Source organism: Misgurnus anguillicaudatus, chromosome 5, assembly GCF_027580225.2.
Source record: "Misgurnus anguillicaudatus chromosome 5, ASM2758022v2, whole genome shotgun sequence".
NCBI lineage: Eukaryota > Metazoa > Chordata > Actinopteri > Cypriniformes > Cobitidae > Misgurnus > Misgurnus anguillicaudatus.
The window spans coordinates 36,454,946-36,470,210 of record NC_073341.2 but is presented as its reverse complement, the minus strand read 5'-3'; the positions used below and the strand labels follow the sequence as shown (position 1 = coordinate 36,470,210).

Genomic DNA, 15,265 nt, shown 5'->3' with positions numbered 1-15,265 from the left:
TAAACAGACCTTATATCTTGAGCCTTTATCAGACAAAAATACAGATTTTGAGTAACAACTATTTGTTAACTAATAGAACTTCTGCTAAACGCTAGCATATAGCATTTATTGTCATGTAGCGCAAACTCAGCAGTCACAGCTTTGTTTTTAGCATTTTAACACATTTTTAATTAATGTGTAATTTTTGTTATTAATTATTAATTCATATTAATTGTGTAATGGTTTCCTTTGCTGCTCTATTAACCTAGAATACTAAGGAGCCCATTGTTTCTGTGTGAACTGATTATTTTGTAGACATCTTTTGAAAATGAAACAATTGCGTGAGTTTGAGGAGGATAAAATTAATTAACTTTTTAAATGAATTTTTTTAAAAGGAAGTCAGAATTGCGTTAATATATATATATATATACTTTTTTGTTTAAAAAAAGAAAAAAATACATAATTATGAGAAGTGCCCTTTATTTGAGATGGTTCTCACTGCGGAACACAACATCCAGGGGGCGGGGTTGGATCTAGATCCAACTCCTCACACTTTATATACTTTGTTCCGCCAAATGAACCAGTATATTTGCGTTGTTGCAGCCCGCAATAAGTTGCAACCTGTGGTCGCCAACGTTTGCTCTTATCAGTTTAAGTGTACGTTTGATTAATAATATAGTCAAGAAAGATTCATAATTTAGAAAGTATCACAGTTAGGTGTTACGGGAAGGACACGTTCCTGACAATGTGAAATCACTGAAGGGATTTATTTGTACATTATCCAACTTATTACAAAGCTATTCCTATACGAGTAAATATAAAAACAAATGTATTTGATATCTTTTATTAGCAAATAAAAAAAGTAAACCATCTATGAGGGAAACCTGTTTCCTATTGGCTGTAAGCAAAGACGCGTTAAAACGTCCATAAAAGATAAACATTCAATTTATTAATTTCTAAATAACATGCCATAGCCATATATTTTAATAATTATGCATATTTATACTGTATTCATTCATAGGTCTTAAACTGCATGTGGTAAGATTACTCGTAGTAGACTTACCCGAAATGTTTTACTCCAAAACATTATAGCAAAAAAAATTACATTTCACCCTAAAGGCACTACTTTTATTGTAGTCATAAGTAAAGTTCGTTTTTATGTCAAAAGAATAACTTAATTACGTTACGAGTTAATGTGGAAATGGTAACGCTATGACGTGTCTTGTGGTAAAACTGTCGTCCAATGGGATCTCTGGATCTGGATACAGCTCCGCCCCTGGATCTGAATCCAACCCCGCCCCCTGGATGTCGTGTTCTGCAGTGAGGCGCTACTGCTTTATTTCACTTGAGCCCCTGCCCCTCAAAATGTCTGTGCACGGCCCTGCATTCAAGTATACATTTGACTTGAAGATTTTATGATGATTTATGATTGTTTGTAATAAATACTTTTAGCAGGTATAAGCACAAGTGCACACTTGCAATGCAAACATCTTTCACACATGTCAATCTGAAGATCTGGAAATGATACACTCGTGACACAAAAAGAATTTTAGACAAAAAATAAGTGTATATGGCTCATACTTTAATAGTCTTTAATATAGTTAAATCATTTCTTTACAATAAGAAAGTTCAAAGCAGCCTCGTTTAAAAACATCAATTATTAATGATTATAACATAACAGACGTCCCAAAACCAGGTTAGAATTTACTCATGCGTTTGATGATGTCACTCAAACAAGCCTCTAATCCGAACTGTGTTTCATATGTAAATGACAGAAGTTCTTCTATAAACCCTGAGGGTCTACCGGACATGATTTTACTTCACAGCTCAACAGGACGTCCATACACTAAACGGCAGAGAGATTTTCTGCTGTCGCGAGTGTCGACAAAAGCTTTGTTTAATTTTGAACAAAACACAGTAGGTTTACTTGAACATCACAAGGACACTTGTAGCGAGAACATGACGCGTCTCCTTGAAAAGATTCACAAGCTTAGACTCTATTAGCATAAAAATATACAATGTGCAGTAAGTTTGACAATGTCTAAAGTTAGCTATAGAAAACTGCCCAAAATGTCATGAGCATAGATGGACATAAAACCTTGTCTGTACTTTTCTGTAGGAAACCCATTTCAACTGTCTATACAAACGGTGTTATAGCATAAAAATAGACTTCATTACTTCATCGATCAAGATCCTTTAAAAAAAAAAAACATCACCATATTTACAATATTAGTGTCTTACTCCTGTTGTACCCGGTTATGATGGGAATGATGGGTTTAATATAAGCTCAGTCTACAACATTTGTGGCATTCTGTTCTATATATCTTTCATAAAAAATAAATAAATAAATCTTAAAGTACAGTTTCAACAGCATAATCTTACACAATATCAAATTGCTTTTCATTGCACGGCTTCCAATTTTTCATCTCGCTAACTTTATCATAATAGTTTCATTTGTGACCCTGGGTCAATTTAATGAAACTGAGATTTATACATCATCCAAAAGCTGAATAAGCCTTTCATTGCTGTATGGTTTGTTAGGATAGGACCATATTTGGTTAAGATACAACTATTGGAAAATCTGGAATCTAACCCAGACAGCTGTTGACTCCGGGCTGCTGTCAGGGAAGGGTAAAAAAAAATCAAAATATTGATAAAATATATTTTTTAATATTGATAAAAGTTGTCCAAATGAAGTCCTTTGCAACACATATTACTAATGATAAATATAGTTTTTATATATTTCCGGTAGAAAAATGTATTTAATATCTTTAATTAATATCCAAATGATTTTTCAATAAAATATATAATTTTTAATATATAATTCGGTCAATGACCAATGGCCGCGAGCACACCGGCGCCAGACCGCAAAAAATGATTTTCAAGAAATAAATCTTAGTATTTTTGTCTGGTTTTCATCAAAAAAAAAATCTTAAATTAAGATGCGTCCCCTTAATGAGCAAAACGACCCAAGAAAATAAGTTTTTAGACCAAAAACATCAAATTTAAGTGATCCTGTTCATATAACAAGCAAAAAAAAACTGCCAATGGGGTAAGCAAAAAAATCTTGAACAATTTTCTTAAACAATAAATTGAAGAAAAATTAAATTTATCTATTGGCAGATTTTTTTGCTTGTTTGTCTTGAAAATCATTTTTTGCAGTCTAGACTAGCACCAGTGTGCCCACGGCCACCGGTCACCCGCCGAACTATATATTTATATACACTGCAAAAAATGATATTCAAGAAAAAAAATTCTTAGTATTTTCTAAAAACTAGACTTACCGTAAAACTTCAAATAATAGCCCCAACCTGTCGTCACACCAGGCGTCTAAAAGAGACGTCTATTTGGGACTCGTCTATTAGTTGAAGTTTTACTGTATTTCTACATCAAGAAAAATATATTTTTTATATTTTTACTGAAAACAAGACAAAAATATTTTTTTTCCTGAAAATCATTTTTTGCAGTGTAAATGTCTGCTATAATTTTGACCCACACTGCAAAAAAAGATTTTCAAGAAGACATTTTTTATTATTTTTGTCTTGTTTTCAGTAAAAATATCCAAAAATTCTTAAATTAAGATGCTTTTTCTTGATGAGCAAAACGACCCAAGAAAATAAGTCTAGTTTTTAGACCAAAAATAAAACAAGCAAAAAAAAAAATATCTGCCAATGGGGTAATTTAGTGTTTAATAAAAATTTTCAAGATTTTTTGCTTATCCATTGGCATATTTTTTTGCTCGTTTTATGCACAAAATCACCCAAACCTGACACCCCTGGTCCAAAAACCAGACTTATTTCTACATCAAGAAAAATATTTTTTTGATATTTTTACTGAAAACAAGACAAAAATACTAAGAATTGTTTTTCTTGAAAATAATTTTTTGCAGTGCCTACAGTGCATTTTGGCTATTGCTATAAATATACCTGTGCAACTTGTGTCACATTAACATCTTTAGTTGTAACATTTGTTCATAATTTTTGTTGTTTGTTAATGTGCTTAATATATAAATGTACATTATGCCAAAAATGCTGTGTACAGAACCTACACTGTTTTCTTAGGGGCTTTCCCAAAATTGGCACTGTGTTCCTTTACAATCTGCATCATAAATGGTTACAACAAGTTTTCAACATTAGCAAAATGTCCTAGATACAATATTTTGGCTGCAGGTGAAAGCATGGCTCTTTTCACGGTTACAGGCATGAGATGATTCGGTTGAGTGTTATACGAAGCGCCTGTTAAAACGGCACGGCCATCCACGCGGGAAGTGGACGATGGCTCTTAGGTCTTCTCTCCTGGACGATCTCAAACCGATGACTGGTCCCAAACCTACACCGCCACCAGGATAGAGAGGTCACAAACTTCTGTTTGACGATGATCAGTTCAGAAACATCATTACTGCTTCAAAGGACGCCGATTTTAACAGTCTCCTGACGTCCCACAGATATTTCTAATGGCCGGACATTAACCTGAATTGTGCATCCGCCATGGAAAGCCATAATTTAACATAAAATTAAAACATCTGAGCAGGAGATGTTCATGTATTTGTGCATGCATGAACATCGTCAAACCTGATGTTTGTATCCCTAAAAGGACACACAGTTTACGTGGCAGTGTCGCATGCGTACCTTGTTGACGGGCGTAAGCTGGGTGCGCACGGAGCTCGAGTGAAGCCGTGAGCGCTCTCGGTCTCTCTCGCTGCCGCTGCTCTCGAAGCGACCGGGTGATCTCTCCCTGCGGCTGTCTAGCATAGCTCGACCGGGCGATTTCTCGCGGTCCAGAGGCCGGGCTGGAGATTTGTCCCTCCGGAACTCGGTGCGGCCCTCGCGGTAGCGGTGAGGAGTGCTGGGCTCCCGGTGCAGCTGCCCCTCCTGGGTCCCGGGACCCGAGGCCAGGCGCTTGGAGATGTGCTCGTTATAGGTGGGGGGACCACGCTTGTTCGGGCTGCTGTGGAGGTCAAAGTTACGACTAATTGATTTGATCGTGTACAATTACGGTTGTTGGTTGCATGAACTTAGCTTAGACTTCTGGCTCGGATTATCGAGCCAGAACCCTTCATATGATATACTGGCATAAATAATTGTCACCTCCTGCTGGAAGCGGTCCTCTGGAGCTCCCCGGACTCACGCACCAGACTGCCCTTACAGCAGATCACCCGCAGTTTGTTCTGATAGGAGGACGCCAGATAGATGGCACCCGATGATATCGCCGGGCCCAGGTAACGCGGGTTGGGAATATCCAGGTGTACGAGAGCAGGAGGCCTGTTTAAAACAAAATTTACTTACTTTTTATGATCACAATTCATTTCATTATATTGCAAATTGCATGTTTAAATCATACCCAAGAGCAGCGTGTCCTTGAATCTCAATAACGTCCAGGGAGTTGAAGTACGAGACAAAAAGATACGGCTCTCTGAATGCTGTGGAAAAGACAAATGCAGATTTAGACCCTGAAGGTCTTGACTTGTTAGTTCATCATCACATTACTTTTTTTTTTTTTATTAAAAGGAGAACTGGCTACCAAATGTCAGAGGCAGTCGACACCATTTAAGGTCATCGGGGCGACTTCTTCGACCATAGGCATCCACAAACACGCCAATCTCTGTGGTCACAATTATATAATGTAAACATTTTTGCAGAATGCATACTTTTTTCTTTTAAAGAAAAATTCATGGATAATTAGCGTGCACAAAATGCGGATGTGATGCGATCTGACCGTGAAAGCAGAGCAGATATTCTTCCTTCTGCGGGATGCTGGACACCTGGACGATGGCAATGGGAAAACTGTGGGTCGATCCAGTCAACACAGACGACGCCAGCGACACGTCATTCTTGTCCAGGAATTCTGCCAAAAACAGCCAATCATGCAAAACACAGCTAACATGATGCACAATTAGAAATTATAATGGTGTGCCAGCCGGTTCCAATGAGATATCTGCACAGAAATATGCAAATGACTACAGCTTGTATAAGGATTTTATGGCTTTTATATCTTATGTAAGGGATAATGCTTAGGCAGTCGGTTGTTATCGCAGAAATAAGCCCTCACAGTGTGATCAGAACCCGAAATGAAGTGGAGGGTCTTGAATCTTATGGATCTTATAAAAAACTTTCCATAAGTCAACAAAAATCGAGCAGGACCAAAACATTTTACAGCAGTGCAGCGAGAACGTCCCAAAGATGACAGCAGCCATGCCATTGAGGAGGTATCTCGTCAATTAAGAGAAAACACTTCCCTGCCAATGATGAAAATTTCCAGCTTTCCGCAATACCGCTATTATCCACCAGGTGCAACTTTTACAACCTGGAAGTAACGCCTCACGTGAAAGAGAAACAACTCGGATGGCTCTGCATCTGATCTCTGGCAAAAATTGAATTATCTCTTTTTATATCTGTTTTTGAAGAAACCTACCCATATTTGAGAGGTGATAAAAGAGAACTAATGAAGGCAGGCTGAAACCTTTTTTTTTTTTTTAAATCAGAGGGTCTGTTCTTTCAACTGATATATTGTATGTTTAAATATTTAAAGAAGAGCATTTTCTAGAAAAATCATGAAAAATGCTGGCGCTGGCTGGCGACTTTTTTTTAAAAACGCTGGTGGGAAAAGAGTTAAGATGACAAAGTAAGTGTTTTGATTAATGCCATTAATGTTTATTTTTTTAATCAGTGTATATCACTAGTTAACTAAATGATTACAACATGACAAAGATGAATGCACATTTATATATTGATTTAATAGATTTATAGCATTTTGAAGAAAAAAACTTTTCATAGATTTATTGCATTTTTCAGAATTTTTTTTTATAATAAATCTTTAAAAGATCAAATTATGAATTTGAATTTTTAATGTTATTATAACCTAAAGATGCTATGTGAAAGTTTGTAACAGAAAATAGTGGTTTTCATTTAGTCACTTTCTTGGTATAGAAAACACATTTTTACTGAAATTAGTCAGAATGGATTTATTGCGTTTTGAAAACAAACTCTTCACATTATCCTTTATCACATTATTTAGCTCATAAGTAAGGTAAGAAACATTAAATATTGTGTTGAATTTTTTTGCTGCTTATTTTTAACCAATGCAGACCTTGCGTGAGGAAAACCATTTTATTTTCAGTAGGGATGCACCGATAGGATTTTTTTGGGCCGATACCGATTCCGATTTAAACAGACAACTTCTGGCCGATACCGATGCCGATATCAAACACTTGTATACAATACTATACAGTTGGTCTATTAGCTAGTTTATTTCTGCATCAAATTATTTTTACTGAACATGGATTGGATCTAATTAACATCCAACTGACCAACATAATAAGAGGCACAAATTAAAACAAATATAATAAGACAGCATGACAACCTTCAAAGGTGGTTTTTGCTATTCAGCATTTATTTTATTAACAACATTAACTCATTTTTTACATATAATGGGTTTCTTTATGCAGTTAATTAATAAACAATCGGTATTGGCCTGTCTCGTGCTATTGCCGATATGCCGATGGTTTTAAATTCATCAAAAATTGGCCGATAAATATCGGTGGCCGATACATCGGTGCATCACTAATTTTCAGCTTTGTTACAGATCAGATTCAGAAAGATGATCAAAACATACACAGAGTTTAAAATTATGTTCTTTTTATCTTCAGTTTCTTATAAATTGGTTAAGAGCGCCATCTAATGGATAATGGTGAAATTACAGATTTGTTAGGAAAGTACGAAGCCCCTAATGGGACATGGAGCAAAAATGAAATAAAGTTAACTTTCGCGTGAAACTATCGTGTGCGCACGTGAAACTATCGCGTTAAGTTTCGCGTACAAAACTATCGCGTACAAAACTAAACTTTAGTTTCGCATACGAAACTATCGCGTGGGCATATGAAACTGTCGCGTGCGCACGCGAAAGTTTCACGTCATTGGCGGGAAAAGAGTTAAGACAAGACAAGATTTTCAAATGTCACGAACACACTATTTGAGTTAACCATTTATAAATATAATGTCATATATGTTCTTTAAAGACATATTTATATTTCATTTTTGTGTAATATTAAACTGTACCTATCAAATGCTGTAGTTGTTTTATGTATAATGTGGACCTAGATTCAAGAGTTAGCAACTACACTTAAAGCACTTTTAATAACGTTACAATGCATGTTTTCCCGGTAACATCCTCTTAACCTAAATATCTGAGGAAAAACGTGTAAAGGATGAATGAGAGCTCAGGGATGTTATCAGTAAATTATGGATTCAGGGTGTCAGGGATGTACATACCGTCCAGAACACACTGCTTCATCTCAATCTCATAGAATTTATTGGTACCAATAATGATGCTGTAGCTGCTGAAGTGAATGCAGCTGCACGGCTCAAGCGTTTCAATCTCCTGAGAAAGTGAAAAAGATTATGTTTTTAATAGCATTCAGCATTGTTTTTCCAAATGTCCAGAGCTCTACTGTAGCTTCTCTATTCGTTTTAAAAGAAAGTGGTTAGCTGTGAACTTAGCTTTTAGTTGCACTTCACAGTCTCACCACTAAATGCTGCTAAAATCTACACAGTGCACCTTTAAATGTCGCTTACCTTTCGTATGCAAAATTTGTTGAGATTGTCATTGTAGCGTAGAATCGTAACTTTATTAGGCATCGCTGCACAAATGCACGGGCCATTGTCTATCTACAAGAGGAACGGGTACAGAAAACATCTTTCTCAAGGGGTTGCTACATGTGGCAGAATTGACAATAAAAACTGACTTGACTTGACTACTGACATAATACAGTGCAGTAAAAACAAATAAAGTAGACAGTGGATTGAGATTTACCCTGCCAGAGGCAAAGAGATGACATCCCTTCACCGTCTCAAAGATATGCGGTACGATCTCAGGGAGTGTAGGGAGATGAGACTGAGACAGAGACTGTTTAACCTTCTTAATCTCAACCAGACACAGCGCCCGTTCATCACCTGCATCATACAATCAAACATCAGACTGAAGATCCCAACATACCAACTAATAAACATAAGATTAACTCTAAGTTATCCAAAGAAAGTTCACTTATGACCATCGGTCTATCTGAGGTTTTGGACCAATGAGGTTTGCTGGGGTTCAAAACTTCAATCTTGGGTTATTGTTTTGTTTACACCACCGTTTTTCAATATTTTCATATGTTCTTACCTCAACTTAGACGAATTAATACATACCTATCTTTAGTCAATGCGTGCACTTAATCTGTGTACAGCGCATCGTGAATGTGTTAGCATTTAGCCTAGCCCCATTCATTCCTTAGGATTCAAACAGGGATGAATGAAAAGCTCCCAAACACTTCCATCTTTTCCCTATTTATAGACTGTTACATGAGTAATTACAACAGTAAGTATGGTGGCACAAAATAAATTGTGGGGATTTTTTAAGTGGATAAAAATGAGAACTATGTCCTCGGGTGCAGTAATATTGACAGAAGTTTAACCAGGCGGGAGTAGTCAGGAGTGATGATGTTACTGGACGCCGAGGTCAAAGTGCTGCAAACTAAGTATTCTTCCGCCATACAATATAGTTCTCATTTTTATCGGCTAAAAAAAATCGCCACATTTTGTTTTTGGCCACCATACTTACTCGTGTAACTACTTCATGTAACAGTCTTTAAATAGGGAAAACATGGAAGTGTTTGGTGGCTTCTAAATTCATCCCTGTTTGGATCCTAAAGAATGAATGGGGCTAGGCTAAATGCTAACACATTCACGACGCGCTGTACAAAGATTAAAGGAATAGTCTACTCATTTTCAATATTAAACTATGTTATTACCTTAACTAAGAAGAGTTGATATATCCCTCTAACATTTGTGTGCGTGCCCGTAAGCGCTGGAGCGCGCTGCGACACTTCGATAGCATTTAGCTTAGCCCCATTCATTCAATGGTACCAATCAGAGATAAAGTTAAAAGTGACCAAACACATCAACGTTTTTCCTATTTAAGATGAGTAGTTATACAAGCAAGTTTGGTGGTACAAAATAAAACTTAGCGCTTTTCTAAGTGGATTTAAAAGAGGAACTATATTTTATGGCGTAATAGCACTTTTGGGAGTACTTCGACTCGGCGCAGTAACACCCTCCCTCTCCCATTATGAGAGTGAGAAGGGGAGCGGACTTTTCAGGCGAGTCGAAGTACTCCCAAAAGTGCTATTACGCCATACAATATAGTATTAGAAAAGCGCTACGTTTTATTTTGTACCACCAAACTTGCTCGTATAACTACTCGTCTTAAATAGGAAAAACGTTGATGTGTTTGGTCACTTCTAACTTTATCTCTAACTGGTACCATTGAATGAATGGGTCTAAGCTAAATGCTATCGAAGCATCGCAGCGCGCTCCAGCGCTTACGTGCACGCACACAGATGATAGAGGGATGTATCAACAATTCTTAGTTAAGGTAATAACATATTTTAATATTGAAAATGAGTAGACTATTCCTTTAAGTCCACACATTGAAAAAAGATATCACAATGCATGTGATTTTTGGTGACTCTTCGCTTACCCACGATCATCAGGAGTTTGTCATGCTCTTTGATGATGTGGATCTGGAACACAGACCCAAGACCCGGGATGTGAGTCAGAGAGTTTTTTATCACGTTCAGGGCGTAGAGACCCTCTTCAGAGCCCACCAACACGATCTGACGACACAGTAACAAACTGGTCAGATTACCACAAAACATCAACATGAACTTAAGGTGTAAAAGGAACAGTTCACTTAAAAATAAAAAAGCATCATTTATAAAATGAATTTTCGTGTTTGGGTGAACTATTTTATTTATGCTGCATGCACACTGCCAGCGACTAGCAATGGAGGAGGATTGTGAAATCGAAAGCTTGCCGACTTTCGGCAACACAAGCAACAGTGACTGTTGGCTACAGGAAGCTGGCGCGTCCAGCTACGCGACAAAGTTGAGAACAGTTTGGAATAGTTTAACTTTATGCAAATGACGAGGGACTTTCGATAGCAATAACCAATGAGAGTAAAGCAGTAGAGTTTACATCATCCGTCTTTCGTCATTTACAGAGAGAATGGTTACTCTTGTTTATAATTGTTACTAGATCAATCAGAATTAGGAACGCCTCCTAATGACCTCATTGAAAGAGACGGGCGACACACATCCGAAAGCTCTAAAATGCTGCCTCCGAAGGCGTCAAGGCACGTCCGAATACAATGTTTGGTTTACTTCATGTCTTGTCCCATAATTCTAAGTGTGGGCTTATGCAGGGAATGTGATTGGTCAAGCCTGGTCGAGTTAAAAAAAATAAAATGGCGGCCCAAAAAAAAAAAGGCTAGAGCCGTTTTCACTTTTTAGACTTAAGCTGCCTATGCTTTCGGACGCAGCCAGTGACAAAGGCGCTGGCGGTGTGCGCGCAGCATAACATTTAATTATGAGAAACTTGAGACTGATTGTGAGTCAAATGATTTACAGCTACAATTTAGATAATGCAATAACAATGAAACGTAAACCGATAACACATGTACAGTATGTGTCTGTGTACCTGATCGGTCAGTGGGAGAGTGCAGTTAATATCCAGTCTGTCATCTCCCTCCAGCTTCAGTAGAGAGTTACCCAACAATTTCTATACAAGACCAAAAACATCATTATAACCATCTGAAAATGAGTTCAATTCACTACACTACTCTATAAACACAAAAACTGAATGATCTTTTTCAGTTATGATTCATTAGATCATACTTTGTTGAAAAAATCTAATTTTGTACCCATACGGCAAAAAATATATATTTTTAATATATGCTTAAAGGAATATTTCTTAAAAGAAAAATCCAGATAATTTACTCACCACCATGTCATCCAAAATGTTGATGTCTTTCTTTGTTCAGTCGAGAAGAAATTATGTTTTTTGAGGAAAACATTGCAGGATTTTTCTCATTTTAATTGAATTTAATAGACACCAACAATTAATACTTAACAGTTTTTTACAACGGAGCTTCAAAGGACTACAAACAATCCCAAACGAGGCACATGGGTCCCGTCCAGCAAAACGACCGTCATTTTTGGCAATAAAAATAACAAATATACACATTTAAACCACAACTTCTCGTCTAGATCCGGTCGTGATGCGCCAGGTGACCCCACGCAATACGTCATGACGTCAAGAGGTCACAGAGAACGAACGCGAAACTCCGCCCCAGTGTTTACAAGTGTGTTGAAAGAGGACCGTCCCGACGTTGTTGTATGTCAACTGATACTAATTAATGTCTTTGTGTCAGTTTATTGTTTACAATGGTCCACAAATGTGCGTTTTATATATGTAACACACGTGAGTCGTGACCTTCCTACGTCACTACGCATTTACGTTAGGTCGCGCTGGACCGGATCTAGACGAGAAGTTGTGCTTTAAATGTGTATATTTGTTATTTTTCTTGTCAAAAATGACAATCGTTTTGCTAGATAAGACCCTTATGCCTCATTTGGGATCGTTTATAGTCCTTTGAAACGCTGTTGAAAAAAACTGTTACGTGTTGAGTTAAGTGTTAATTGTTGGTGTCTATTAAAGTACATTAAAATGAGAAAAATCCTGCAGTGTTTTCCTCAAAAAACAATTTCTTCTCGACTGAACAAAGAAAGACGTCAACATTTTGGATGACATGGTGGTGAGTAAATTATCAGGTTTTTCTTTTAAGAAAATGGAATATTCCTTTAATACATTTTGTAGAAAGTAAAGCCTAATTTATTATAGTTTTGTATTTGAAAATATATTTAGTTTTAGCCTTCTTATAACAAAATATATTTCAAACTGTATTTCAAGAGCAAGCAAATACACTTCTAATTTTACAATCCATATGGGAAGAAATGTATACTTAGCCAAAATTTATTTTAAACATAAGCTAAAAACAAGTTAATTTTATAAAGTATATTTTTGAAGTTAAAAAAATTATTTAATTTAAAACTATTAAAACCTGTCATTTTTAAAGTTAAAAATATTTATTTTTAAAATATATTTCAAAATATTCAAAAAATGGCCAAAAATATATTTTTGTAAACATATTCCAAAATTTATTTTATCAAATACATCTTTTGGCCATTTTTTGTATATTTTGAAATATTTTTTTTTTAAGTATATTTTTTGCCCTGTGGGTTAACTTCATTGTAGTGATCTATTAGGGGCATGTACACCAAAGGCATTTTTTCCTGTGGCCGGCGTTTCAATTGTTTCCAGTGCAATCCCCATGCTTTCAAAAAATGGGAGCAGCTGGCGGTCCAGTGCTTAGCCTTTCTTTTTACGTTCAGCGCTGAATTCCCAGAGTTAAAACATTTTCAACTTTGGGTAAACGGTCAGCTCGCCAATGTCACTTTTTACTCAGACGTCCAATCGCAGTGGAGGAGGGGCGGGACAAATACCATAACAACCAACCGGCGCATCGTACAATGACTGATAAACAAAACAGAAGCATTATAGCATCAAACGTTGGCAAGTGCCCACTGTTGGCATCCACCTGCTGTTTTCAGCCTTGTTTAAACACTTTGGTGTACACAAGGGTTGGTGTGGCATTTGTCCCATCCCTCCAATGTAATTGGACGAGTGAAAAGTGACATTAACATGCTGAGCGTTTTAAAAATTATTTCAACTCTGCGTGCTCAGCACTGAACGCAGAAAAACGTGCGGCGCTTCAATTGGAAACAATTGAAAACATCTGTCGGGCGCAGGAAAAATGCCTTGGTGTACACGTCTCCTAAAGTCATTAAAGAATAATTATATTTGGGCTCAACTTATTCTTTATTAAATATGCAGTTATGTTTCATTTGCTGACTCACAGCATCAGCTTCGGCTTTTTCTCTCGCCCCACGACTGCTCGCCACGATGGCTTCCAGCACGGCCACCCATCGCTGTTTCTCTGAGAAACTGGAGGCCATGAGATAAAGAGTCTGACCGGGCCAGCACGTCGACTGCGGTGATGATTCCAACTTCAGCACGAAGGGAACATCTGAAGTGTTCATGTTGCAGAAACAATTTAGTTTTATTAACAAGTATACAACCGAACATTAGACGGTCATCAGGTTTGTTTTGATCTGTCACCTGATTTGCTTGTGTTGGGGAGCTCAGAGGCTCCGACGGCGGAGTGAACCGTCACCTCTCCATCAGATACACACAACTCAAACTCATCCAGTGCTTTCACAGACTCTACACAGAAGACACACAACATCACAATGCAGTTTTCCAGCAGTAATGAATTGAACTGATATGCACAAGAAAAAATAGCCAAAAATAAATAAATAACAGACCATCTCTTGGTTCTGTCTCGTATGTGATCACTTTATATGAATCCACTACAACATATTTCCTTTCCCAGCCTTGTCCTCGCTTCCCATTCCTGCAAGAAACCACAATTCCAACAGTCTATCACTATTTCACATAGAAACAGATATACAGATGACATATTATATGACTTAATGTAATTCAATTTGAATTCATTTATATAGTGCAGTATTGAATTGTTTTATAGCAGTTTTACATGAAAAAAGAAAAAACAAACAACAAACAGGAAAAGTATTAAATATATATATATAATACATATAGAACAAATACAAGGTGTTATTGTAAATTTTATTGTCCTTATTAAAAGACTGCATTTATTTTATTTAATTTATTTAATTAATTTGATAGATGGCAGGCATCATATTATACGACACATGACTTACCAAGCTGGAAAGGCGCAATAAGCAACGAAACAGTATTTCTTTTCAATCACTTTTACAATACTTTGATGCCGTGTTGTAGTCGAGTCCGAGTCAAGACCAAGACCACACCCAGCTTTATCTAGACTCGGTCTTGACTCACTCGATCTCTGGTCTTGGTGTTGACCAGGACTTGAGTTGGACTCAACTACAACACTGCTTTGATGTCACACATTGATCGGTCTGGGCAGCGCCGGCAGTAAAAGTAGAAACCGAGGATAATGGAGACACGACGCCATTGACAAGCGACCCTACGAAATTTGAGATAACGAAAGTACCACATGTGAACAAAATATGAAGTGTTTGGTTCCAAAATGCGATAAAAAACTTTTTTTTATGAATTAACGCCAAAATCAGTATTGTATCAAGGCAAGGCAAGGCAAGTTTATTTGTATAGCACATTTCATACACAGAGGTCATTCAAAGTGCTTTACATAGAGATGAGAAAACAAAGATACATGAATTTAAAATATAAATTAAAAGAAAATAAATGTGATTTTAATAAAAACTGTTTAAGTGTGTGTTTAAGTGTATCAGGTCAGTATTAAAAAGTAAATTCTTCATTTTACAAAC

At 36.8% G+C, this 15,265-nt stretch overlaps 1 protein-coding gene across 7 annotated transcripts in view; it reads right to left on the bottom strand.

Annotated features, from left to right (window-relative positions):
* Positions 1-3,718: 3,718 nt before the first annotated feature.
* Positions 3,719-15,265, bottom strand: part of citb (citron rho-interacting serine/threonine kinase b) — a 74,858-nt gene continuing 63,311 nt past the window's right edge. For 2 of the 7 annotated variants that reach the window (XM_055167453.2, XM_055167455.2), the window contains 14 exons: positions 14,240-14,328; positions 14,034-14,138; positions 13,772-13,941; positions 11,493-11,573; positions 10,495-10,630; positions 8,788-8,927; positions 8,550-8,642; positions 8,247-8,355; positions 5,695-5,823; positions 5,500-5,580; positions 5,320-5,398; positions 5,067-5,240; positions 4,608-4,923; positions 3,719-4,308 (listed from right to left, as the gene is read on the bottom strand). In XM_055167453.2, coding sequence (XP_055023428.1) covers positions 4,285-4,308; positions 4,608-4,923; positions 5,067-5,240; positions 5,320-5,398; positions 5,500-5,580; positions 5,695-5,823; positions 8,247-8,355; positions 8,550-8,642; positions 8,788-8,927; positions 10,495-10,630; positions 11,493-11,573; positions 13,772-13,941; positions 14,034-14,138; positions 14,240-14,328 — 1,726 coding nt within the window. In that variant the 3' untranslated portion in view covers positions 3,719-4,284. The other 5 variants (XM_055167452.2, XM_055167456.2, XM_055167454.2 and 2 more) reach the window with 4 other exon arrangements.